At 41.3% G+C, this 27845-nt stretch overlaps 1 protein-coding gene across 2 annotated transcripts in view; it reads left to right on the forward strand.

Moving 5' to 3' along the window:
- The window catches only part of meltf (melanotransferrin), a 69249-nt gene extending 41404 nt beyond the window's left edge, over positions 1-27845 (forward strand). For both annotated transcript variants that reach the window (XM_055645576.1, XM_055645577.1), the window contains exons 10-16: positions 2231-2327; positions 7145-7339; positions 9063-9219; positions 18123-18187; positions 20773-20960; positions 24271-24460; positions 27023-27845. In XM_055645576.1, the coding sequence (XP_055501551.1) occupies positions 2231-2327; positions 7145-7339; positions 9063-9219; positions 18123-18187; positions 20773-20960; positions 24271-24460; positions 27023-27087 (957 nt within the window). In that variant the 3' untranslated portion in view covers positions 27088-27845. The remainder of the gene's footprint in view (positions 1-2230; positions 2328-7144; positions 7340-9062; positions 9220-18122; positions 18188-20772; positions 20961-24270; positions 24461-27022) is intronic.

Below are 27845 nucleotides of genomic sequence, written 5' to 3' on the forward strand. Positions count from 1 at the left end.
GTCTACCGTTTCCATGGAGCACCCAGCACCTCGGCTTCGGCGGCGGCACAGCGCTGGAGCGCTATCGCAGAGCGGGCGATGCCTTGCCTGGGTCGCCGCGCTGGATCAACGGGCTGGAGCCAGTGAGCTGCGACCGCCGAGATCAACACCTCCGGGCTGCGGGTCTGCGGAGCGGGCGGCGCCGACTTTAACATCGGGAACCTGGGAGCTCCAAACCGGCGCGGTTTCAGGAGCCACGGTCCCCAGTTAGGAAGCGGCCGTTCCAGGTGGCCCAGCCGCTGAATGGACTCTCCCGACGCCGGGGCAACAGCACCCGGCCAGAACGGCCAGGAACATCGGGCCTCCGTAGAGGCAATAGCGGAGGCCTCAATAGGCCTGACTTTGGGAGAACTGGGGATGGGGACTGGACATTGTGCCTTCCCCCACAGTGGTATCCATTGTGGGGGGATGATTTTTTGTGTGTAATGTGAATATGTTAGTCTGTGTCCAAGATGGCTGTCGGAAGGGAGAGTGGACGCTAGCGCGCTTTAGCTGCCGCTGCTCTCTCTTCACATTGTGTTTTTGATTTTTTGCCTTTGGAGCGAATTCTGTCTTTAATTTGTGTATTGGTGATGTCCTTATTATTTATTTTACTCCGACTATATGTTTTTTCTCTCTTGTTAATTTTCTGTAAGGTGTCTTTGTGACTTTGAAAGGCGCCCACAAAATATTATTATGTCTTAACAGCATTATAGGCCCCCAGGCGAAGCAGTGCACTGGGGCCCCTACACTTCCAGTTTCTTTATGCCGAATCAAATATGCCGTCATGCACTTGCGATGTTCTTCTCCGTTTTCATGTTCTACAATAACATTCTACAGTACATAGATTAGCATGGGGCCCCTATGCTCGTGGGGCCCCGGGCAACTACCCAGCGTGCCCATGCGTTAAGACGGACCTGCGTCCAAGTTCAGGAACAGCTTCTAGCCTTCAGCCATCAGGCTATTAAACACAACAACGAATAAGCTCTGAGCTCTGAACTGCAAAATACTATATTATTATTGCACTATATTTGTTATTTATTGAACTTTTTCTTCTTTTTTTTCCTCTTCCCCTGTTATGTACTATGTTTACATATTCACATATTCTGTTGCGCTACAGCAAGCAAGAATTTCATTGTCCCATCTTGGACATATGACAATAAAACACTCTTGACTTTCCGATTTTCCCCATGGCAATTACCACCCCCTGCACTGGTCACATCTCTGATCTGCACCCTTTGATCCATACTCCGTCATCCTTGCATGGTGGCCAAGCTGACATAGGCCATGTGCTAATTAGGCCCACAGGCCATGGGGGAAGAGCAGGCTGCAAGTGGGATGGACATAGGCCTCTTTCCTGGGCTACTTCTGAAAACTCACTAATCAAAGCATTTTACTGTTTATAAATATTTTTGAATATTAAAGGTGCCTAAACAAGTAAAAAATATTTATTGTCTTGAAAATAAAAATATAAAATTTAATGTTCTGTTGAAAGTACACGACAGCACTGTAAAGTAACAAGAAGGTAAGTATAAAGCAAAATAAATACAAATCTTAACTTTAACAGTTTAATGAGGGAATTAGCAAGCCTATACAACTCAATAAGGCTGTTGCTTCTATGGCATCAATGGCTGGTGCAAAGTGGAAGGGCCAGTTTCAAAGTCAATGATCTGGAACTAATGTTGAGTACTGTAAAATAACAATAAACCTACGTACAAAGGAAAAGGAAAATAAACAAAAATCACGTTGAAATCAAATTAATCAGCCTACAAATAATCAATGAAGAACTAAAACTGGATGAGAACAAACATGGGTTTCCAAGTTCTGGGTTGTGGTGCACAGTCACAGATGTAGGCTGTAGTTGCTGAAACAAGAACATAGAACAGCAACAGGCCATTTGGCCCACAATGTCTATGCTAAACGTGAAGTTAAACTAATGGCCTGTATGTATATTAAATCATGTGTAAAAAAGAACCACCAATAGACATCTTGAACCAACTAGTTGGCTGTATCAGATCTCCCTGCTAATAATTGAATATTTAGTTTCCTTGTTGACGACCACCCCTCAATGCTTCTTTTTCTGCCTAATACTCCAGCAGGAAGACATAAATTATGTTCCTACAATGCCTTTTCTTTAATTATGTAAAATGTAATTTTAATCAATATAATCTCTTAATGTAAATAGACAATTGTGTTTATTACTTCCTCACAGAATAAAGAAATTGATGCGGTCACTTTGGATGCAGGACAGATTTACACAGCTGGAAAGCAATATGGATTAGTGCCTGCTGCTGCAGAAAGTTACACAGGTAGGAAATACAATAGTCTAGTGTAGAGAGAGAGATACAGCGCGGAAACAGGCTGTTCGGCCCACGGAGTCCGCACTGGCCAGCGATCCCCGCACATTAACACTCTTCTACACACATTAGGGATAATTTACACTTATACCAAGCCAATGAACCTACAAACCTTTACGTCTTTGGATTGTGGGAGGAAACCGAAGATCTTGGTTACAACACATGAAGTCACGGGGAAAACGTACACGCTCTGTACAGACAGCACCCGTAGTCTGGATCGAACCCTGGTCTACACTGTAAGGCAGCAACTCTACTGCTGCGCCACACTGCCGCCCTTATAATCTACCGCGCCGCCACAATCATTCATCAATCGTGTCGTTTCAATAAAAATTACACTTAAAGTGCATTGGCATTAGAATTAAGGTTGACTAACATACTCCTGAAACTTTGATGCAATTTTGAAATTGTAATTCACAGAAATCGCAAATAGGCTATTGAGTCCTCTTAGAAAGCTGAATATTGCTTCATCTTATCCTATAATTATTACAAAACACACAATAAAGAGTCCTTTTCCCTATCTTTCTCTGAGCAATTTTTTATGCTCTGACCATTTAGAAATTAATTTCCATTGATAAACGACAATTTTTTGTGCTGTAACCATTTAGAAATTAAATTCCATTACTAAACGGACCACATTTCATGTGAATCTAAGTAGAATTTCAGTATTACTTTCTGGGCAACATAAAGTATTTTGTGTGTAACCATTCAAACGTAGGAGTAAGCTGTATTCTATCTAGTGGGAGAGAATGGAAAATTAAGGGCCTGTCCCACTTAGGCGATTTTTTAGGCGACTGCCGGCAACTACGACAATGGAATTCACCGAAGTCAGCACCGGTGACAATGTACGTAATCTGGAGCCAACCTGCACCATCCTTGCGACACCCTACAACAGCACCCACTTCAGGAGAAGACAAGCTACGACAAGCCCACGGTTGCCGACCGCCGCTGAAAAGTTTTGAACATTTCAAAATCCAGCGGCGACCAGTAAAATGGTACGACTCTTTGGGCGACTGAGGCGACTACTCACAACCACACTAGCAACACCCTGGTGACTGTGTCATGACAGCCTAGTCACCGGCAGTCTCCTAAACAAATCGCCTAAGTGGGACAGGCCCTATGGCTATATTAGAATTCTGTGATAGGTTCAGCATTATTCAAAGAACAGTTTTTCAGTTGAAGCATTAAAATAGTAGTTTACACTTCCATTAAAATGTATAGCAACAGTGGCAATTTTTAGAGTTGCACAAACGGATCATTTGCATTAGCGTGGGCAGATTCAGTTTCCATTTCTCACATATTTTATGCTCTGCATGGAATCACGTAGAGGTTGAACGAGTGCACTCCACGTTGAGATACTTTATGAAGTGGCCAGCTGTGTACAGGCCAGCCTTTATCACAAAGCAAGAACAATTATTGACCTGGGCTAAATTAGTGTAAAGATAAAACTCAGTTACCAAACTGGTTATGGTCTTACTCAGTACATCTTGTTCAAACATTTGGACATTTTGCCAACAATATTGGCAGAAAGCCACAGATTGTAAATTGCTAATTTTTTAGACTATTATCCTGTGTTAAAGGTTGTCCAGTTCAGGCCACAATGTGACATTCGTGAGCGTGAAAGTCATTGTAATCACTGAGTTGGCAAGTTCAAAGTCCAGCCCTTGAGGGTCAGAGGCAGATGCTGACTGGGCATTCGAACAAGACTAATTACTTCTCACTTGGAAAATAGAATTAGTATTTCTGGGGAGAAGGGGGAGGAGACAGAAGAGAAGATAGTATTTCCATTTAACCCACTAAAAATATGCAATGGATTTCCACAAAAGCATATCACAGTTCTGTTTTTTTTGGCCACTATGTCTCTTTTTTTACGTTGGCGCGTTAAGGGCCTGTCCCACTTGGGAGACCTCCACCGTGACCTCTGGCGACATTAAGCCACTAAAAAAAAAATCAAGGTCGCGGTGACCAACGACCCCCTACGACCTTCCTCGACTATGTTGAAGACCTCCCTCGACTATGAAGAAGATCTCCTTCGACTATGAAGAAGATCTCCTTCGACTATGTTGAAGACTGGCATAGACCATATACGTTTTACTCGATGGTCTCTGGCAAATTGGTCGGAGAATGAGAACGACCCCCTTCCAACTCAACGGACCACACCGAAAACCAACAACGACCTGTGATGAGTGTCTGCAGCTCAAATGATCACCTGATAAAATGATGTCATGTCTGCATTTTTTTTCTCACGAAAAAATGCCTCCCAGGTTGTTTTAAAAAAAAAAATCATTCTGAACCATGCAAGCAAGGAAGGAACTAGTTTGGAGGATGTTAGTAAAAAATACTACTGCTGTTTGCAGTAGCCCTTTTGCTTCAACAGCCTTTTAAGAAAGGCAGAAGGGGAAGAGCAAGGGTGAAGAGGAAGCACAAGAAGAGGTCACAATGGGTGAATGGAGATGATGTGATGGACTGTCCCAGTACACCAGATGACTGGAAGAGAGTGGCGCTGGGCTTTGACAAAAGGTGGAACTTTAAACACACATGTGGGCAGTGGATGACAAACATGCCATTCTTGTCCCTGTCCCTGTCCCCCTCATTTTCCTTTTCGTACAGGATGGCATTCTGCTGGAACCATTTCTCAAGGTCCCCCTCCTGCTGCCTGGTGAAGGTGTAGGGCATAACCTTCCTCCAGCCCTCTCTCACCACCATTGGGCCATCTGCCTCTGATACTGTGTCAGACACAGGAGAAAGGCCTGCTTTGCTGCCTTCAAATGAGGCAGTGAAGGATGGGGTGGTGGTGGTGGGGACATATTACTACCACCCTGGTCTCCTCCTCCATGGGTCTCTCATGCAGGGCTACCTCCTCCTGTATGATCACATCCTGTGGCATCACCTCCTGCCACTCCTCCTGGGTGGGCAACACCTGCATGGCTGTTTTTATTTAGGGTTGTGTGACAAAGACCTCCTACGACCTCGTGGTGACCTTGCCGCGACTATGGGTCACGGGCAAAGTCGCGGTGGAGGTCGCCCAAGTAGGACAAAGACTTTAGTCAGCTGTGTGTAGTTAAAACGTTATGCAAACAGGTGTTTCTTGTAAACCAGCAAATCCAGGTTGGAAATCAGGTGTGTGGAAATGGATTCCAAAAATAGGCATTTTCGTCATGAATTAGCATTTCTGTAGAGATTGTGACCTTCAAAGTTAAACCGAGTAACTTCACGAGAATAGCCCATTGAACCTTTCCTTTCTGAAAGTGCCCACAATTACCTGCAGTATCTGTTCTGATTGTAAGTTGTGCAAATCTAGCACCATACTAAGTTATAAAGACACCAACCAAACACTACCTTAGAAAAATAAGTCTGAATGCTTAACTCTCCTCATTCCCTCCAGTTGAATATAATCTTAAATTGTGCTTTTAAATAAAACTGAAAGGGTTAGATAGCCGACACATCACTATTTGCTTTGTGGCTGATCCACTGGATGCATTCGCAAGAGAGTTAGATAGAGCTCTTAGGGCTAGCGGAATCAAGGGAATGGGGAGAAGGCAGGAATGGGGTATTGATTGTGAATAATCAGCCATGATCACATTGAATGGTGGTGCTGGCTTGAAGGACCTACTCATGTACCTATTCCCTATGTATCTGTGATATCTATAATAATTGGAAACAGGGAAACGCCATTCGGCCTCTTATACTGTACCTGCTGCACCTTTCATTAATATCATGTTTGATCTTTCATTTATGCATCACTTTCCTACACTTATCCCAAATCGCTTGATTCTCTTAGTATCTAAAATCTATCAATCTCTGACTTGAGCATGGAACTTCTGCACTCCTCTTGGTAGAGAATTCTAAAGATTGCTACCTTCTGTGTGACGAGGTTGCTTCACAATTTTGTCCTGATGGCCAACCTTTTATTTTACGACTGTGACGTTGTTATAAACACCCCAGCTAGGGAGAAATGTCAGCTTTGCGTCTACCACCCGACGACGTGAGAATTTTGCATGTAGATAGATAGATATAGATATGCCATTTATTGTCACTATACATGTACAATGAGATTAAAAGCAGCTCCTACTCAGTGCATACATATAATTTAGTACAATAAACAAGAAACAGAAAACAAAACAAAAGGGGGGGGTGGATAGGTGCACAATTCTGCGGCGCTATATACATATCTATAAAGGCAAAATGGTGAAGGATGAATGGGTAGTATTCTTAGGCAGATGTTTAAAGATTATATTAAATATTTAATTTTAAAAAAAAATTAAAAATTACAGTTACAATACACATTACAGTTCCAAATTTCAGTACGTGGATAGAATAGATGGAAGTCCGGGTGTTGGGCTGTGAAGTCAGTGCATGTGTGAATTAAGAGTAGTTATGACTTTCGGAAAACAACTATTCCTGAGTCTATTTGTCCTAGATTTGATGCACCTAAAGCGCCTTCCAGAGGGCAGCAGGTCGAACAGTCCAAACGCAGGATGGGAGCTGGCCTTGATGATATTCTTTGCCCTGCTAAGGCAGCGGGAGGTGTAAATATCCATCAGGGAGGGGAGAGGGCAATCAATGATCTTCTGTGCATAGAATAGTGGCCTATTCCATTTAACCTTATCTTATGTTACAAACCTGCCATCCCAAGAATCGTCCTGTGACCTATCAATGCCTTCACTATCACAATTACATCTTCCCTTAAGTAGGGAGTCCAGACTTACACACTAGAACTTCACTGCCAATTTCATGCAGAATGATATTGATATATTAATTTCATGCCTTAGATGATAATGATGGAGCATCATATTATGCCGTGGCGGTAGTAAAAAAGTCAAGTCACAATTCGTTCACAATCAATCAGCTGAAAGGAAAGAAGTCTTGTCATACTGGGCTGAACAGGACAGTTGGCTGGAACATCCCCATTGGGACACTGATTGAGAGAGGTGATATCAAGGCTGATAAATGCAAGATTAGTAAAGGTAAGAATTTTTTTTTGTCATAAACGTATTTGCCTTTCTGTTCCCAACAACAACTTTGATCGATTTGTTAATCTGGTTAACATTCCTTGATTGTTGGCTACTAGCTGTTGGAAATTAATACAAACCAGTGAGGACTAAGTAGGCAAAATCACATTCATTCCAATGTATCTTTACACAGGCCACTGCAAATACGTAATTGAAATATCAGTGTTAGTTAATTATTACATAAGTAAATTAAAAGTTGCAGAGGCTGGAAACCTGCATCAAAAGTTGTAAATATTAGAAATCTGATCTACCATTTGCTTGTTATTTTAATCTCCCATTTTAGAGCTCATTATGTACATTATAAGCTGGAGAACAGCATTCATTTTCCATCTGGGCACAATGCAGTTCTCCAGACTCAATACTGAATTCAAATATAACAGATAACCAGCCTTGTGTTTAAGAAAGAATTGAAGATGCTGGTAAAATCAAAGGTAGACACAAAATGCCTGAGAAACTCAGCAGGTGAAGCAGCATCTATTGAAAGAAGGAATTGGCGATGTTTCAGATCGAGACCCTTCTTCAGACTGATGTCAGGGGAGGGGGTAGGACAAAGAAAGAATGTAGGCAGAGGCAGTGGGACTAGTGGAAGAAGGGGGGAGAACTGGGAAGTGGGGGGGGAAATGAAGAGAGAGAGCAAGGGCTACCTGAAGTTCTTTCTTTGAACACAAAGTGCTGGAGTAACTCAACGGATCAGGCGTTTACATCTTTCCATTATCTGTCCACATATATGTTCCTCTATCTCCTACTAGTTATTACGGCCTGCATTTTAACATGTTGAACTGCACTATCTTTCTATTTCTTGCCTCACCAGCTCATGACAAGGATATTATTTCTAACCTGGAGGATCTGATTTTTAAGCTACTGTCTGACTCCTTAAATTCTCTTTGTAGGACATCATGTCTCTTCCTACCTATGTCATTGATACCAACGTGGAGCACAGCCTTTGGCTGCTCACCCTCCTCACTTAGTATGGCCTGTGCCCGCTCAAGGATACCCTTGACCTTGGCTCTAGGGAAGCAGCTAAATCACAGCCACGGAAACACCTTATTGTGACTCAGTATTATTACAATACTTAAAGTTTAAAACATAAATCCTTAAAATTGGAACTCTTCCTGCTTCCCACATAATCTAAAATGGATCCTATTAAACAACAAATGTAAAAACAATGCATTGTGATCTGTAGGGAACGTTTCAGACCACAGATGCTTCCACTGCAGAAGTTGACGAATTGGGTGCTGGTGCATCCCAGCATCCATCAGGCCAGGTTTTCTAATCGATACACCTATGCTGGCCACTTGTGGGAGAAATTTTGGACTAATATTTGCTGCAATGTAAGAACACAAGATGTAGGAGCAAGAGGAAGCCAATCTCTCAAGCCTGTTCTGTCATTCATTAAGCTCACGAGTCATGACAGTTCTGATTTTGGTCTAAGCTATATATTCCTCAAAATGCATTACTACTCTTTGATTAAAATCTGATCATATTAAATTTAACTATATTCAATAATTAAGTCCGCACATCTCTCTGGGGTAGAGAGTTCCAAAGATTAATGACCTCGTGCGAGGACATTTCTATTCATCTCTCCTTGTACAGAATCACTGCCTGCTTGTTTGTGGCCCGTAACGTCACTGTAACAAATTTGGTGATGATGAACAATGTCATTGTCTCTCCTGTACAGCGGTTAGTGAGTTCTTCTCTGCGAGCTGTGTGCCAGGCGCCAATGAGAAGGGCGATCCATCAAATCTTTGTGATTTGTGCATCGGGGATGAGAAAGGGCAATCAAAGTGTGCCTTTACTGCGGAGGAACAATACAGCGGCTATACAGGAGCATTCAGGTAATCTTGTCAACTAATTATGCTATGTTTTGTTCCGGATAGATGGTAATCTAGAAAAGGGCAATTTGAGTGATAATTCTTCAAACTGCATCCTAACAGGATGAACGACATATTTTCAACTGGCTCTCCAGATGTAAAGGAGAGCCAGCACAGACTTGATGGATTCACGAGAACTAAATCATGAAAATCTGAAAAATGAATCGTATTGGGGGGTAGAATAGGGTCAATATACTGACTTCAACATGACAAGATACAAGATACAATTTAATTGTCATTTGGACCCCTTGAGGTCCAAACGAAATGCCGTTTCTGCAGCCATACATTACAAACAAATAGATCCAAGACACAACATAATTTACATAAACATCCATCACATCGCTGTGATGGAAGGCCAAAAAAACTTCTCTCCACTGCACTTTCCCCCCCCGATGTCAGAGTCAAAGTCAAAGCCCCCGGCTGGCGATGGCGATTGTCCCGCAGCCATTAAAGCCACGCCGGGTGGTGCGAGGTCGCACACCGGGTCTTGGTGTTCGAGCCCCCGGCGTGCGCTCGCAGAGTCCCGCGGCCATTCCAAGCCGCGCGGGGCGGTGATGTCAGGCCCCGCTCTAGGAGCTCATTCGACCCCGCAACTCAGGCGGGAGAAGTCGCCGTTGCGAGAGCCCTGAAAAGCGGTCTCCCTCCAGGGACCCGCGGGCTCCCGGTGCCTCCGTCCACCAGACCTGCAGTTGAAGCCTCCGGAGGTTGGGCCGCAGCAGCAGCAGCAGCAGCGCTCCTCCACCGCTCCACCCACTCCGGACTCAGCCAGCCCCGCGACGGTGACGGTGAGTCGTCGGCACCAGAGTCCCCGGTCTCCTCCTGTTGGAGGCCGCTCCTCGTTGCAGCCCCAACGACAACGGAGACCCGACAAGAAAAGGACGGGTCTCCCGTGCAGGGAGAGATTTAAAAGTTTCTGTATCGACAAGATTGTATCATCCATTCAGGTGGCAACTAGTAATTCAGTGGCCAACATGTAATTTCAATATGTGCCGCTCTTGTGCACCAGAAGTGATGAACTTAGACCATGTCGGCGACAAGGCTGGGCAAGAAGATTATTAATTTAGCTTTAAAACTAGGCAGTTGTACATGGAACAGAATGGTGAAAACCATCGCAGTAATTAGGACAGGAATTAGATGTAAGCAGCAAAACATTTTTTCAAAAACAAAATCTTAGCGACAAACTAAAAGTTACTAATTGCTTGTCAGCATTTTTTGTTGTTGAGGTCATTGCTGTATTTGAGCTTTGTTATCATTAACGCTGCACTAATAACCTTGCCTTGTATTCACCTCACTGAGATCTGAACAACTTTTCAATGTTTAGTTGAGCTTTAGACCAGGATAGAAGTTTATTACAATAGGTATGTTAGAGAGAGGTTTTATTGTAATAACAAGAATAGATTTCTAATAAAATTAACCTAAGAGGAAATTGGTTCCTGGAAATCTGTGGGGTAATGGGAATCTGAGATTTCTCTGAGAGCCAGCATAGACATGATGGGTTGAATGGCCTCCGAGATCATGAAAATGTGAATCATATGAAAGTCATTTTTATTTTTGGTGGGGGAGTAGGGTGAATATGCTGACTTGAACATGACATTTATGTTACTCTGGTTCATTAGCCATAACATCTTTGGAGTGTATATTGGGAAAAGGAGAATAGGAGAAGCAATTTATTTATGCAAATAGTATGTGAAGATCAATGTAACAAGGTTGCTCAAGTGCTTGTGATGGGCAGAATTATCTCTCTACCAATGGAATGACATGAGTCGGGTCAAAGTTCAATTGTAGAGAAATTAAATAAATCACTTTTTTTGGAAGTCATATTTTGCTAATCTCACAACGTGATGTTTAACAGTTTTACATAGGTAGAGAATGAAAGATGCATCTTAGAGTTAGTAGTCAAGCTGATCAAAAGAGGTAAAAACGTGCCTGCAGTTGGTAAAAACAAATGTAATTGCAGTTGAACACCAACTGCGAGGTAAAGAATTTATAGCTGCACTTGAACATGACATTTATGCTTTATACGACTTGATAAGATTCGGCTGTGTGAGAATCTGAGGTTATAAAATCTGCTTGTTAAACAATGAAATGTCAGCATCTGCACAATTTATTCATGGCGTTAATTATGAAATGGACTGGAAATGGGGGAAATATAATTTATATGCAAAGAATAAGAGCATGTAATGTTAAGCTCACAAATGGTGGTCGCAAAAAATCCCCTATTCATTGTAGAAGCACAGATTTGTGGTAAGTGACACCTTCATTTGTCACTGATAGAGAGTTTGAAAAATTCAATCTAAATGTCCATTTGGACAAGGATAAGATCACCTGGCAAAGGTAATGTACATATGATGATGTACTCCAATTACTACAATAAGTGTCTCATTTTAGATTTGATAAAAGAATAAATGAGGAGAACGAAACAACAGCATATTAATGAATTGGGATGTTTAAACTCAGTGTGAAACGAGAAACCTATTACACGCAGGAATAACAGGACACCTTGACATTTTGTAACTTCATAGCATAGCAAACTCTCCATTGCTTTTGTCACTTTTATAGGAATCTTTCAGAATACAGATGCAATCCAATGAGAAGCAAAAAATTCCAAGGGGACGACTCAATGTCGATGGTTAAATAAAGAAGTCAAAAGTAATGTCAAACTGAAAAATATTGTGTGATATCAGAGGGCAGGTTTGAAGTTCAGACCATACAGAAACAACTAATAACAACTAAAACAATTACTAATTAAATGTAGGAATTGATAGGGTGAATGCACAGAGTATTTTACCCAATGTTGGGGAATCAAGAACAAGAACATAGGTTTGAGGTGGGAGTGGAAAGATTTAATAGGAATCTAAGGCACAACTTTTTCACTCAGAGGGTGGTAGGTATATGAGATGAGGTGCCAGATGAAGCAACAATAACATTTAAACGACGGGTATGCGAATAGGATACGTACCAAATTTGGGCAAATGACAATAGCTTAGAAGGGGATTTTAGTCGGCATGGACTCATTGGGCTGAAGGACTTGTTTCCATGCTGTATGGCTCAATAACAGATGATGGATGCAGACAGTGAATCTGGAATAAGAGGCTGCAGAGGGTTTACTTCATTTCCATATCCTATTGCTCAAAGCTGATTAATACCATGGAAAGGGTGATGTGGTAGTGGTGCTTGCAGTGCTGCTGCCTCACGGATCTTGCACCCTGGGTTCAGTCAGGTGCTGCCCGTGTGGAGTTTGCCCAGTGGATGCTCCAGTTGTGCCAATGCAAACAGTCCCAATGACCGTGGAGGTGATTGGTAAAACCTGGGGAGGAGTTAATGGAAATGTGAAGTGAATAAAATGGGTTAGTGTAGTACTCTTATAAATATGAGTGGTCAATGATCAACACAATGGTCCAATAGGGCTGTGTACATATCGGGGGGTAAAAGGTAGCCCAAAGCAGGAGAGAGTCTGGATAATAGCCTTATTGTTGGTTCACCAGGGATTCCTAACAATGATCGAAATTACTAAGTGCTCCAGATCCTGGTTAATATCCTGATAACCAGTATTTCTGCAGCTCACATATACAGAAGCTCATTCAGATAGCCAAGGATTGCTTCCAGAATTTGAGTTCTGTGGCTATGGCTTGAAAATAAGAATGATGCAAACATTAGGTTAAAAATTATGTGAGTAAAAGGCAGATCTTCAGACATTTTACAAATTAATATGCAAGAAAAAAAATTATTTGTCATGTCCATTAACATTCCGATCATTTAAAGATTACGTGATATAACATCAGCAACCTTCTTAATGTAGCAAGTGGGATTTTTGCTCTTCAGTGAAATATATTGATATTGGACTAAATAATATTTGTAAACTGCTCTTTCTTGCAAACTGACCAGGTTTAAACTGTGGCATTATGAAAGTCACTTTCTGGTCTCAGACATGGGCTGAGTCACAGCTCCACCGCAATCCTAATTATCTCACTTCTGCATTGTAGTGTTAATTATGGTGCAACAACAAATTTAGAATAGGAGAAAAAGCAAGCTAGAAATGTGAAGACCAAAAACAAGAGTTTCCAAAGTTATTTAAAAAAAAGTTAACAAAGTGAGCATTGGACTTGCCCAAAATAATGTTGGGAAATTAGGAATGGAAGTATTGGAATATGGCAGATGAATTGAATAGATAATTTACATTGGTTTTTTACCATAAGTTACAGAAATAGTGCAATCAGGGAATCAAAGGGAGGCACTCAGGGAAAATTACCATTATCTGGGAGGTAGACAAAAATGCTGGAGAAACTCAGTGGATGAGGCAGCATCTATGGAGCGAAGAAATAGGTGACGTTTCAGGTCAAGATCCTTCTTCAGACTGATGTGAGGGTGGGGTGGGGGGGGGTGTCAGGAAGAAGAAAGGAAGAGGCGGAGACAGTGGGCTGTGGGAGAGCTGGGAAGGGGAGGGGAAGGAGGGAAAAAGCAAGGACTACCTAAAATTGGAGAAGTCATTGTTCATGCCGCTGGGGTGTAAACTACCCAAGCGAAATAGGAGGTGCTGCTCCTCCAGTTTGCGGTGAGACTCACTCTGGCCATGGAGGAGGCCCAGAGTGAGTCCCTGGGAGGTGGTGCTCAGCAAATTGTTGGATCTGCAGACTGACAGGTGCCGGATGCTAAAGGAACTCGTCTTACAGACTTAAAACAAATGTGTGGCGAGCTCGTTGATAATTGATCATTTAGTGAAAAGTTTTCAAAATTTAATAGATCCAGTTTCCATAAGATTAGGTAAATAGAAAATACAATGGGCAGTCAAGAGACTTTTAGATAGACACGTGAAAGTGCAAGGAATAGAGGGATAGGGATCATGTGCAGGCGGAAGAGATCAGTTTAACGGCATCATGTTCGGCACAAACATTGTGGGCCAATTGGCCTGTTCCTGTCTGGTACATTTCTATGTTAACTCTTTTAGTTTAAAAGAAAAAGCAGAAAGTAGGAAACCATAGTCTGTCATGAAGAAAATATTAGAAGTTTTTATTAAAGATATTATAGCAAGCCACTTAGAAACAAAAAGGTTAATAGGCAAACATAGAAACATAGAAAATAGGTGCAGGAGTAGGCCATTCAGCCCTTCGAGCCTGCACCGACCGCCATTCAATATGATCATGGCTGATCATACAATTCAGTATCCTGTACCTGCCTTCTCTCCATACCCCCTGATCCCTTTAGCCACAAGGGCCACATCTAACTCCCTCTTAAATATAGCCAATGAACTGGCCTCAACTACCTTCTGTGGCAGAGAATTCCACAGATTCACCATTCTCTGTGTGAAAAATTTTTTTCTCATCTCGGTCCTAAAAGACTTCCCCCTTATCCTTAAACTGTGACCCCTTGTTCTGGACTTCCCCAACATCGGGAACAATCATCCTGCATCTAGCCTGTCCAACCCCTTATGAATTTTGTACGTTTCTATAAGATCCCCTCTCAATCTTCTAAATTCTAGCGAATACAAGCCGAGTCTATCCAGTCTTTCTTTATATGAAAGTTAACATAGCTTTGTGAAATTAAAGTTACATTGATTGGAGTTATACAAAAGACATTGGGTAATATGCTGCATCAAAGGTTAATGCAGAAAATGAAAGCTCATTGAGTCATGCTAGTGACCATGGTGATTACATTCCAAATAGAAAACGCAGCCTAGGCACAAGTATGTTTTCCTATTGGGAAGATGTAATGAGTGGTGTGAACCATAGCTGGGATCTCAGCCTTTTACAATTTACAGATACTGACCGGATTATAAATACACAATTTATGGATGCCGTATATGTGAACAAGCCCCCCCAAAATATTAAATACAAGGAGAATTTAGGGAAAAAATACATTTACATATAACCGTCCCACTGTAATAGACACCTTTGTTTCAAGAACACAGGCTGTCAGTTTCACCATGGCAGGCTATGTGAGAGAGTTGCTTTGGAAATTGACAAGCAATCACTTCTATTGATACATGCATCAATACTCCTAAATAATGTAACATGCACTGATATTGAAACCAGCCTTTGGCTCTGATTCTGGATCATTGTAATCAGGCAATGAATGTCAACAAATTAATGTTCATGGCCCTCATCAATATTGTTTGTGGTGCAGTGGTAGACTTGCTGCTTCATAGCACCAGAAATCCAGGTTCGATCCTGACTACGGGTGCTGTCGGTGTGGAGTTTGTACGTTCTCCCTGTGACCGCCTTGGTTTTCTCTGGGAGCTCTGGTTTCGTCCCACATTCCAAAGATGTGCAGGTTAATTGATTTCTGTAAATTGCCCCTAATGTGCAGGATGCAGATGTGGGATAACAGAACTAGTGTATGGTGATCAATGGTCGGCATGAGTTTGATAGCCTAATGGGCCTTTTTACAAGCTGTTCTCTAAATTAAAACTAAATATTGTGGAAGTATGGTTACCGTACAAAGTGATTTTGTATAAATGAACAAAGTCAACTTATGCTGTCTTCATGACTCGGGGCAGCTTATATATAAATGTGGAAACAAGGAACTGCAGATGCTGGTTTATAAAAGACACAGAGAATCTCAATGCAGAAGGGCCCCAACCCCCATTGTCACCTATCCATGTTCTCCAGAGATGCTGCCTGACCCGCTGAATTCCTCCAACACTTTGCGCCTTCCTGCATATAAAGGTTTGGTTTAGTTTAGTTTAGAGACACAGCACGGAAACAGGCTCTTTGGCCCACCGTGTCCGCACTGACCAGCGATCCCCGCACATTAACGCCATCCTACACACACTAGGGACAATTTACACATACACCAAGCCAATTAACCTACATACCTGTACGTCTTTGGAGTATGGGAGGAAACCGAAGATCTCTGAGAAAACCCATGTAGTCATGGGAAGAACGTACACACTCTGTACCGACAGCACCCGTAGTCTGGATTGAACCCGGGTCTCCGGCGCTGCAAGCGCTGTAAGGCAGCAACTCTACCGCTGCACCACCGTGGCCGTTGGACAAAAGGACTGAAGTTATTGTTGCTTATTTTGCTGACGGCATAAATGTACAGAGGAATGTAAATTGTGAAGAGTACATAGAGGCTTAAAAAAAAGATAAAGATTAGTGAAGCAAATGGGAAACATGCAAATGTGGATGATTAAGTGGGGATTAGTGAAATTGTTTGTATTGACAAAAAAGCGAGTATATTATCTAAATAGCAATGTTACACAATTTTGAGATTTTAAAAATCAAGTCTGCAATTTATCCCATCAGATAAAGCATAAAAATAAGTTTAATTTGACACCTAATTCACTTTCATATCTCAAGTATTTAAAAAGTTATGGCCATTTGCATACTCGGAAATTAGCATCTTGTTCCCTATTGATTTTCTATGGACATAACAAAAAAGCTGTGATCGTGGACAGTCAAAAGCACATGACTTTCTTAAAAATTAAGAGAACTGAATGAAATTTTCAGTTATCATAGATTGAAGCATTCTGAAACAAATATAAAATAATATTACTTGGATGACCTGAAATTGAAGCATATAATTAGTTAGTTACCCAATTGTAGCTAATTTCAAACTTCAATTACTAGATCTAAACATTTATCCATTTCTTAAGAAATGATTAACATTTTTAAATAAGTGTCCAAAGTGTCCAAATAATATTCACAAATAATTCACAATAAAACATGATTTTTAAATCTTATTTTCATTAATTTATAGGCCAAATGGAAGGAATTTAGTGTTCAATTGCTGTAAATTAAAGTCCATTTAAATTAGTGGGATCCTGTGAACGCGCTGGTTGAGAACGTTCACATTGCGGTAGATTTGTGCCCTCAAATGCCCAGAAAAATACTGCGGGATATAATAGGGCCCAAATTAGCTACTCGCAACATTAAACTTTGTATAAAGGGATCTTAAGAAGCCCTTTTTAACGTAAAAATAAACAGCCTACCTTCCGTTTTCCCCTGTATGAGATCGCACCCGTTGTCGGCGGTCGCGGGTTTAGAGGTTAATTTTTAACCTGCTATAACAAGTATAGAAAGCCCTTAAAACTAAAAATAGCTCCAGCTACGGAATCTTCCAGCGATTTTTCGTTAATAATGAACTAGGCTGAAAAACCTCGATTTGAACAGCCTAGGGAAAATGGCGTTTTAAACCCGCCCCCCTCTAAACGGCGCCAAAATCGCGCACACGGGCTGGAACAGATTTTCAGCGATCTTCAGGTAGGCTTTGCAACATACCTAATCTAAGTGTGAGATTGCAGAGCTCTGAGATAGAAAGATTAGTGTGTTTTGGTGCATGACATGCAGAAAGATGAGGTGCCGCCCCATGTAATTGTGAAAATTAGTAAAATGTTATGATTTTGTTTAGGAAATTTAATATAAAAAGAAGAACGGTTTAAGCTTCAGTTATATTGGGCATTGGTGAGACTACATCTGGGGAACTATGGATAGGAAACATAGAAACTGAAAATAGGTGTAGGAGTAGGCCATTTGAGCCTGATCTTCCAAATCCAGTACCCCGTTCCTGCTTTTCCCCCTTATTCCTTGATTCATTTAGCCCTAAGAGCTATGACCTGCTTATTTAGAGAAGGTGCATTAGAAGCAGTCTGGAAAAGGTCGACAAGACCAATACTTGCAACAAAGGGATTGATTAATGAAGAAAGAACGACAGGATAGTTTTATATCCACTGGCGAGAAGAGAGGGAGATAGAGAGAGATAAATGGGTCCCTGATAAATGAATGGTGAAGGTTTGCAGATCCAGAGACTGTGATGATCACATAGGGATCAACTATGATTTTATTAAATGGCTAATGGGATCTGAGGGGTCAAATTGTACTCCTGTTCCTAATTTATATTTTGAGATGTATTTTTCTTGCAATCAATAGGTGTCTTGTAGAAGTGGGAGATGTAGCATTTGTCAAACATACAACAGTTGAAGACAACACTTATGGTAAGTTCAGTTGACTATTTTGTTTGTTTCAGCTTTCATGATTTCCAAGCCCTCATCTTGAATGCTAAATTTCTTTTAATTGTTCTACACTTTTTTTCCAGTTTCTCTCTCCACTGTCAATCTACTCTCTCAGTATCCTGGACAAAGGAAGTTTTGATCTATAAACTTAATTCAGAGTTTAAATACTAATTACATAGTTCAATTGAGCTGTCAAAGTGCCTGCCACTCCTATCTTAAAGTTGCTATCACTGTTAGTTACCTCTTCTGAACTTCTCCAACCTTATTCTTAAATCAGTTTCTTTCCAGCTGTTATCAGGCAACTGAACCATCTTCTCACCAATTGGAGAGTGGTCCCGACTACCGTCTACCTCATTGGAGACACTCGGAATATCTTTAATTGGCCATTACTGGACGTTAATTTGTCATAACATCATTCCCTTTATCCTGTTTCTGTACATTGTGGATGGCTTGATTTTAATCATGCAGAGTCTTTCCACTGACTGAATAGCACACAATAAAAAAGCCTTTCACTGTACCTCGGTACACATGCCAATAATAAACTAAACATATCGAAATTAACATGAATCACAGCACGTCATTTTTCTGGACTCATCTTTTCAATAATCTGAGCAGTTTGTAATAACTAGAATTTGCAAGTCTATTGAAGGTTGCATTAAAGCTAGTTAGGCTGTTTGAGGCCTTTTGAACTTCACTTTTGACCATTTCTAACTTGGCATTTGTGACCTAGGCAAACCACACCACATGACATGAAAATCCTTACTAAAACCACGTAGAATCTAAACCAAGAACAATAAAATCACATAAAAGGGCAGGAGGAAGAGAGTGAGAAATGAAAGACACTGGAAAGAAGTTTAGAAACAGAATATCTGCAATAATTGTAGATATTCTTTTTCTAGATTCAAGATTATTGAATCATGAATCTTAAATCATGAATCTTAAATCTTGAATCTAGAAAAATAATATCTACAATATTAATACTGAAAGAATACGATCCATGGTTAAGAAATTGAATTTTCAAAGCCAGTTGGATTGTTTGGTAATAATTATAACATGGCCAAGGCATTCAAAATAAAGGTAACCTGTAATGTGCCCTAGCCTTTTCTCATGTGCATTTCGGTAAGTACTCCAAATTCAAGCCCTTGTACAGATTTCATTGTAAAATGTATTTGTTGGCCGCGATGTTAGTGTAATGAAGTAACTGAAGCAAGTTGAACATTAACATCTGGATTACCACATGTGAACTGCAGAAGCTGCTGCCAAGTTTGTTCCATAATAGTATTCAAATACTCTGCTTCCACATCACCATCATGCTTAAGTCCAAGGCTTTACATAAGCACTATTAGCTGAAGGGATTTCTCTACTGTAATCAATAACACGTTTCTGAAGATGTTACTTGTTTTTCAGATATCTGGCATGGGGAATAATCAGCCAGATAGCAGCTTGCTGCATCACTTTCAATGTGGACCTCCTCTTTCATTCACCCCCTTCTCTACTAAACAAAGTGCTGTCACAAAGTTTCTCAGAATAATATACAGTGCACAAAGATCCCTTGTAACCCATATATGTTTGGTAATTTCACAATGCATTTCACCTGCTCCCACTGCCCAGAATTTTCCAAAATCCTTTGATGAATTTAAAATTTTCCAAATATGAATCCTTTTCCTTTCAAAAGCAAATTTTGATACATCCACTTTTTTTCTGGCAGGAAAAGAAATATTCTAAAATTCTCAAAATCAGACACAATGTGCTGGAGTAACTCAGCAGGTCAGGCAGCATCACTGGAGAATGTGGATAGGACATGTTTCCAATCAGGATCCTTCTTCAGACTGATTGTGGTAGGAGGGGAGAAACTTAGAAAGAGAAGTTGGGTGGGGCAAAGCTTGGCTAGTGATAGGTGGATATGGGTGAGAGGGGGTGGTTGATTGTGCAATGGTAGGACAAAGACTAGAGATGAAAAGACACGGTTGTGAGATAAGGTCATAAGGGATAGGAGCAGAATTAGGCCATTAGGCCCATCGTCTACTCCGCCATTCAATCATGGCTGATCTATAACTACCTCCTAACCCCATTCTCCTGCCTTCCCCTGATGTGAAACGAGAAGCTAGAAAAAGGAATATAGGTGGAAGGGGACGCGGACTGGGATGAGGGCTACAGAGGTGGTTATGTACTCCTATTTTCAGCATTCTTTTGATCTGTTATTCTTCTCAAAATTCACTTTGGAACTGACTGCATTGAACCATCTTCCACCCATCTGCATATACCATTAATCTACAGTTTCCTGTATTCTTCCTTGCATTTTGCCATGTTTCGAGAACACATCAAATATCTGCATAATTTCAAACCAATAATAGTCTAACTATTTGCTGTCAGTAAATTTAAAGTTCTCCTAGCCATGAAGTTGTATCTATTTTAATATCATTAATATTTTTATGGTTATTTTGTCTGCACAAATCTGGAAATCTATGCAATGTTTTAAACATGCTCTCTTTGGATAACAATTTCCATTTCAAAGTTGTGCTTATGTTATCCAGATTTAGATTTATGAATGTAAATTTCTGCATTAGGAAGAAATCAGGAACCCTGGGCAGCAAATCTAAACGCCAGTGATTACCAGTTGCTGTGCCTGAATGGAGCTCGGGCAGAAGTGGAACAGTGGAGGGACTGTAACTGGGCCAAAGTTCCATCTCATGCAGTGATGGTCCATCCTACCACACCCATCCTTACTATCTTCGGGTTACTTGATGCAGGACAGGTAAGCAATATCCGGATGTCAACTGGATTTGTGAAATAAACTAACAGAGGGCCAGTGGTCTAGTTACAGCCTCCCAGCACCAGACTCTGGTTCGATCCTGACTGTGGGTATGTTTGTGTGTTCTGCATGTTTGAGTGTTCTGCATGTATGTTTGAGTTTGCATGTTCTCCCTGTGATTGCGCGAGTTTTCTCTGTGTGCTCCAGTTTAATTCCCGTATCCCAAAGACGTGAAGCTTTGTAGGTTGAATGGCTCTAAGTTGTCTCTAGTGTGTAGGATGCAGAAGTGGGATAGCATAGAGACCAAAACATTCAACTAAACCATTGTCATTTTAAATCCAAAGACTGAGTCACATGACTTGTGTCTGCTCTCTATGCAACTGCAGATCAACCATCCCCTTAAAGCCTCACAATTTGGGATATACTGACACAAGTGGTGTACAAATTGATGTCTTCGGTGTTGATACTAACCAAGATTTTAATAAAAGAGACGGGTCCGGCAGCTTCTGTGAAAAGGAAAACTTAAATCAATAATTCAGACCGTTCATCAGAGCATCACTGGCAGCTCCTGCAGATCCACCTCCACCTTCACCTCACTCAATCCCACACCCAAACCTTTACTGGAAATTCTGTTGCAGCTCTATCCAAGCTCATTGTTAATCATTTAGACCCACCTCCTGCTCAGTTGAAGACCACGTCATGTTAAAAACACTTTCAAGCTGCCATCATCTACTTCTATTTATCCCACTGTTTACATATTTATAATCTACTGTACATTGTCTTTTCCTCTCCTGCATCAGCAAACCTGTCATTGGCCTCTCTTATTCTTCTTGAAAGTCTATTTTATCACTGTGTTCCAGTTTCTGTCAGTCATATATATTTGCTGTATCAAATGGTGCCTTATCCTTTCTTATGTTCTATAGTGACAGTTCTGCAGAATTTGCCAAAGTCAATTTCATCCTCCTTCAGTTAGTCTTCTGATTCTGCCCTTCAAAATTTAAATAAGGCATCCCTAACAATCACTACTTGTCATTTCACTGCACATCTCGTATGTGTAGGTGACGGATAAACTTGACTTGACTACTTTTTCTCTCTTCACTTTTGAGTTGCGGTTCTCAAGGATCCATTCTTGGATCTTTTTCTTAAGACTTGGGAAATCTAGCAGAAGACATGCGACTAACTTTCACTTAAGTTTTATTGACCTTGTACTGTACCTACATTTGTCTAATTCTTTTCTGTCTCTGCTATCACATTGCATGTTCTACTGCCTGAAGCTCAATATTAGGAATATTGGTTTCATCCCTGTCATGAACTTAACTAGGGTACACAAAAATGCTGGAGAAACTCAGCGGGTGCAGCAGCATCTATGGAGCGAAGGAAATGGGTAACGTTTCGGGCCGAAACCCTTCTTCAGACTGATAGGGGGTGGCGGGGAGAAGGAAGGAGAAAGGAGGAGGAGGAGCCCGAGGGCTGGGGGATGGGAGGAGACAGCTCGAGGGCTAAGGAAGGGGAGGAGACAGCAAGGGCTAACAAAATTGGGAGAATTCAATGTTCATGCCGGATGCAGGCTCCCCAAGCGGAATATGAGGTGCTGTTCCTCCAATTTCCTGTGTTGCTCACTCTGGCAATGGAGGAGACCCAGGACTGAGAGGTCGGATTGGGAATGGGAGGGGGAGTTGAAGTGCTGAGCCACCGGGAGGTCAGGTAGGTTCTTGCGGACCGAGCGGAGGTGTTCGGCGAAACGATCGCCCAACCTCCGCTTAGTCTCACCGATGTAGATCAGCTGACATCTAGAGCAGCGGATGCAGCAGATGAGGTTGGAGGAGATACAGGTGAACCTCTGTCGCACCTGGAATGACTGCTTGGGTCCTTGAATGGAGTCGAGGTGGGAAGTAAAGGGACAGGTGTTGCATTTTAACTAGTCTGGTTCCAACTCAGAACATACCTCCCAGCTATCTAGTATTGTTTCAAACCCAGAACTTAGCAGTAAGCATATTCTATATATTACCATTTTGGTAACTTTGGCTGTCATTGCTCCCTAATCAATAAATGCTGCTGAAATTATTGTATAAGCATTTATTTGTTTCAGACTGAATTACTTCAGTGTTTTCCTTGCCTGCTGTACATCTGTAATAAGCTTCAATATATCCCAAACCCATCAGTAAATATTTTATTTTAAACAAAGTCCCACTCACTATGATCTCCATTGTAACAAGTTTAGATTCATCATTCACATTTGAGGTTAATTCTACCACTCACACACTGACTGGTGTGCAGGTGATGAGTCAAATCTTGGATGGAGTCATTGGGAACTTGGGGAAAATAAAAAATGAGATTGTGATAGGATGGATGCTTGATAGTCAGAGCACACTTGATGGGCTGAAGGGCCTGTTTCCTTATTGTATAACTTTGAGTCGTCTCGGAACCTACAAAACCATGGAAGCAATACATCCTTGACCCCAAGGACTGTTTCACTGTTCATACATTGTTGGAACTTGTGCCTGGAAACAGTTGCTGCTAAATACATAATCTAGGATTGTTGTGGCATTTTATGTTTTGTTATGTTATCTTAGATTTGAATATAACAGGTACCTTGTTGCTGCAACATCAGTAGAATAAAATTGATATGGGGGGGGGGGGGGGGGGGGAAGGGGAAAGGGGACAAGGAGGAGGTGCAGAGAAGTTGTTGTAGTGATTTAAAAGGCAAGCTGGATAGATAAAACCTGTGATAAAGAGCAGAGGCAATGCTGACGCATAAATGTGAAAACTATGCATTTTGTTAGATTTTAAATCAAATCTGTTATGATTAAAATCTTGATTAATTTGCTTGGGACTACAGGGTTGTAATGACAACCTTTGATCGTGCTGTTTTCATATGGCCCTCCCCTTTGGAAGCACAAAATTGCAAATCAACCCAAGTGCCACAAAGCAAGTTCCAGTGCAGGAGAGATCCTTTGTATCAGCACTTACTGATGGGTTCTTGCATTCTTGGTCTCAGGACAATGTATCTATGCTAACTTTACAGTGGCAGCTTTAGAGGTGCTGGTATTGAGATTGGATGGTGAACACTGTCCAGCTAAGCCATTGATACAGACAGTGAAGATGCCATTGTTCCAATCAAAGAAACATAGAAAGCCCTAGATATATTGGCCAATATTTTTTTCACACCTAGCTGAACTAAACCTGTTAGTGGTCCTTCATTACACTGTGTGTAATGGGTGACAATTCTTGAGCAACTGGGAATCTCTCCTCTTCAAAGTTACCCATTGTATGTGATTTGAGGCACTATATAATCCCACATCTTGTCTTCTAGAAATTCTTTGGATCTCCTAGTGACCCCAGTAACTTTCAGATGTTTAATTCATCGGCCTATGATGGAAATGATCTGCTCTTTAAAGATTCTACTGTTAGAATTATATCGACACAAGGAAAAAATACTTATGAAGATTGGCTTGGAAAAAGCTACCTGGAAGCAATTAAAAAAATTGAATGTTCGGGTGCAGGTCAGTGATATACTTACTAATATTTATGCAACGCAGAAACGGCCCACACTTTTCAACAACACGTGGCATTTCATTGGTTTGTCCCTTATTAATTCTCGCAAAGGGATTCTGGATTAGTTCCACAAGTATTGACTGGTCACCCTTGCAGACAGTGGTTCTACAGCGACATGTGCAAATGTTCAGCATAAGTCAATTTTGCTGTTGTGCATGTTTAGTTCAAATGGAATAGGAGTAAAATTAGGCCATTCAGCCCATCAAGTCTACTGCGCCATTCAATCATGGCTGATCTATCTCCCCTGCCTAACCCCATTCTCCTGCCTTCTCCCCATAACGTCTGATACCCGTACCTGGACACCCAGTTGGATGAATATCAACAGGATTTTTGTTATTGGTTTCCAAACTGACTAATATCCATACAATCTGACATGGTTACTGGGAGTAGGAATTTCACTATTCCTTGTTCCCCTTCAACCCAACCCTAGATTCACAAGGCAACTGCCCTGTAGACTTCGATGTTACTTGGATCATTTAGCAGTGTGTTTGGGATCATTGTCTTGCTGTGGAGTGAACGGCCGGCCAATGAGTTTGTTTGAACTTGAGCAGATAGGATGTATCTATACACTTCAGAATTCATTATAGAAAAACATAGAAATTAGGTGCAGGAGTAGGCCAATCGGCCCTTCGCGCCTCCACCGCCATTCAATATGATCATGGCTGATCATCCAACTCAGTATCCCGTACCTGCCTTCTCTCCATACCCCCTGATCCCCTTAGCCACAAGGGCCACATCTAACTCCCTCTTAAATATAGCCAATGAACTGGCCTCAATAACCCTCTGTGGCAGAGAGTTCCAGAGATTCACTACTCTCTGTGTGAAAAAAGTTCTTCTCAACTCAGTTTTAAAGGATTTCCCCTTATCCTTAAGCTGTGACCCCTTGTCCTGGACTTCCCTAACATCGGTGAACAATCTTCCTGCATCTAGCCTGTCCAACCCCTTAAGAATTTTGTAAGTTTCTATAAGATCCCCTCTCAATCTTCTAAATTCTAGAGAGTATAAACCAAGTCTATCCAGTCTTTCTTCATAAGACAGTCCTGACATCCCAGGAATCAGTCTGGTGAACCGTCTCTGCACTCCCTCTATGGCAATAATGTCCTTCCTCAGATTTGGAGACCACAACTGTACGCAATACTCCAGGTGTGGTCTCACCTAGACCCTCTACAACTGCAGTAGAACCTCCCTGCTCCTATACTCACAATCCTTTTGCAATGAAAGCTAACATACCTTTAATTGCTTTCTTTACTGCCTGCTGCACCTGCAGAGCTTCAATGACTGGTGTACCATGACACCCAGGTCTCGCTATATCTCCCCCTCTTCCCAATCGGCCACCATTTAGATAATAGTTTGGGACCGGGTCTGCAGCGATTATCCGTTACTACCATCACTAGGCTTGTATCTCAATGAACAGCCTAGTAAAAAAGTGAGCCAGTACCTTCAGCAGCCAAACATGCCCAGGGGCAGATAACACCACGACCAGGTGTTTTTAACAGATATAAGGTGGTATGCTTTGGATATTGGGCAGTTCCTTCTCTCCTCCATCCATTGCTGTTGCCATCACTCTGATATAAGTTCATCTTCGTCTCATCTGTCCACAAGACCTTTTCCAGAACAGTGGGTGCTCTTTTTTGCAGCTAACCAGTGGTTTGTATCTTGCAGTGTAGCCTCTGTATTTCTGTTCATGCAGTCTTCTGCGGACAGTGGTCATTGACACACCCACACCTGACTCCTCGAGTGTTTCAGATCTGTCGGACAACTGTTTGGGGATTTTTCTTTATTATAGAGAGAATTCTTCAGTCATCAGCTGTGGAGGTCTTCCTTGGCCTGCCAGACCCTTCGTGATTAGTAAGCTCACCAGTGCTCTCTTTCTTCTTAATGATGTTCCCAACTTGATTTTGGTAAGCATAAGTTTGGGCTGATGTCTCGAACAGTTTTATTCTTGTTTCTCAGTCTCATAATGGCTTCTTTGACTTTCGTTGGCAAAACTTTGGTCCTCATGTTGATAAACAGCAATAAAAGTTTCCAGATGTGATGGAAAGACTGGAGGAAAGACTAGGTGCTGAGAGCTCTCTTATACCTGCATTAAGGAGGCAATTAAAAACACCTGAGCAATTACAAACACCTGTGAAGCCATGTGTCCCAAACATTATGGTGCCCTGAAATGGGGGGGACTATGTATAAACACAGCTGTAATTTCAACATGGTGAAACCAAAATGTGTAAAAACGGCCTTTATTAAAATCTGACAATGTGCACTTTAACCACATGTGAATTTTATTCTATTACAATTCTCAAATTGCGGCGTACAGAGGCAAATAAATAACTGATGTGTCCCAAACATTATAGAGGGCACTGTAGCTGATATTTTGTGTTCCAGAGCAGACTTTTTACATTATACTCAGATTGTAAATTATGGTCTTTGGGAAGAGATGTAACAGTTATAGAGATCATTTAAATTTTTATCTCTATTTTATTAATTACTAATTGGAGATTCCCCTCAAATTTCAGCAATTCCATCGCCCGTGTTGTTGCTGCTTCTACTCATTTCAATGTTGCACAGTTTGTGTGTGTAAGTTGCCTGCCTTGACCTGCCACCATGACCAAATCAGATGCACAGATGAGACGTCCTTGTTGAACCGAACTGCTCAAGGAGAGGAACTGGAAAACAGAAAATACTCTGCATCAGACAGAATTTAAACTGCTACAGCGCTGCAAAAAAATGGATGCTAAAATAATAAAAGGACAGTAGTTTTTCTGAGTTTACTGATGTTGCAACAGTCACAGAGCAGCCGATTTAAGAGAAATTTGTAAATTTAAGCATGTTATTTTGTTTTTGCAAGGTACAGTAAAGTGATCTGGGTTGATTTGTGAGTTGAGACAGAAGGTCATTGTTTGTTGTAACTTATTAGTTGCACATTTTGTTCTTTGTACCTGTTGGCAGTGTTTCTGTAAAAGGAAATACAACAGCAGTAGGTACATTCCTCATTATTGCTGTAGAAGTAATACTTTTATACTGTTTACATTTAATGGAACTACTTATGGATCAAAATAATTTATATAAAATGCTTTAAATGTAGCTAAGCTCTTTAGCATTTATTGTAAAGTCTGTTCGAAATTTTTCTGCTTGCGTTAACGATGACTTCAGTGACTTCTCGGTATGTATGCAGCTGTTTGTGCTAAACAATGATGCCAAGTTAAGCTAATCTCTTCTGTCCGCATGTGATCCATATCCAAGTACCTATCCGAAAACCTCTTTAATGCACCTATTGTATATACCTCTGCTACCACTGAATAAATAGGTTTAAGGTCAACCCTACCTCCCCACCCAAAA

The sequence above is a fragment of the Leucoraja erinacea genome, chromosome 14 (genome assembly GCF_028641065.1).
Source record: "Leucoraja erinacea ecotype New England chromosome 14, Leri_hhj_1, whole genome shotgun sequence".
Taxonomy (NCBI): domain Eukaryota; kingdom Metazoa; phylum Chordata; class Chondrichthyes; order Rajiformes; family Rajidae; genus Leucoraja; species Leucoraja erinaceus.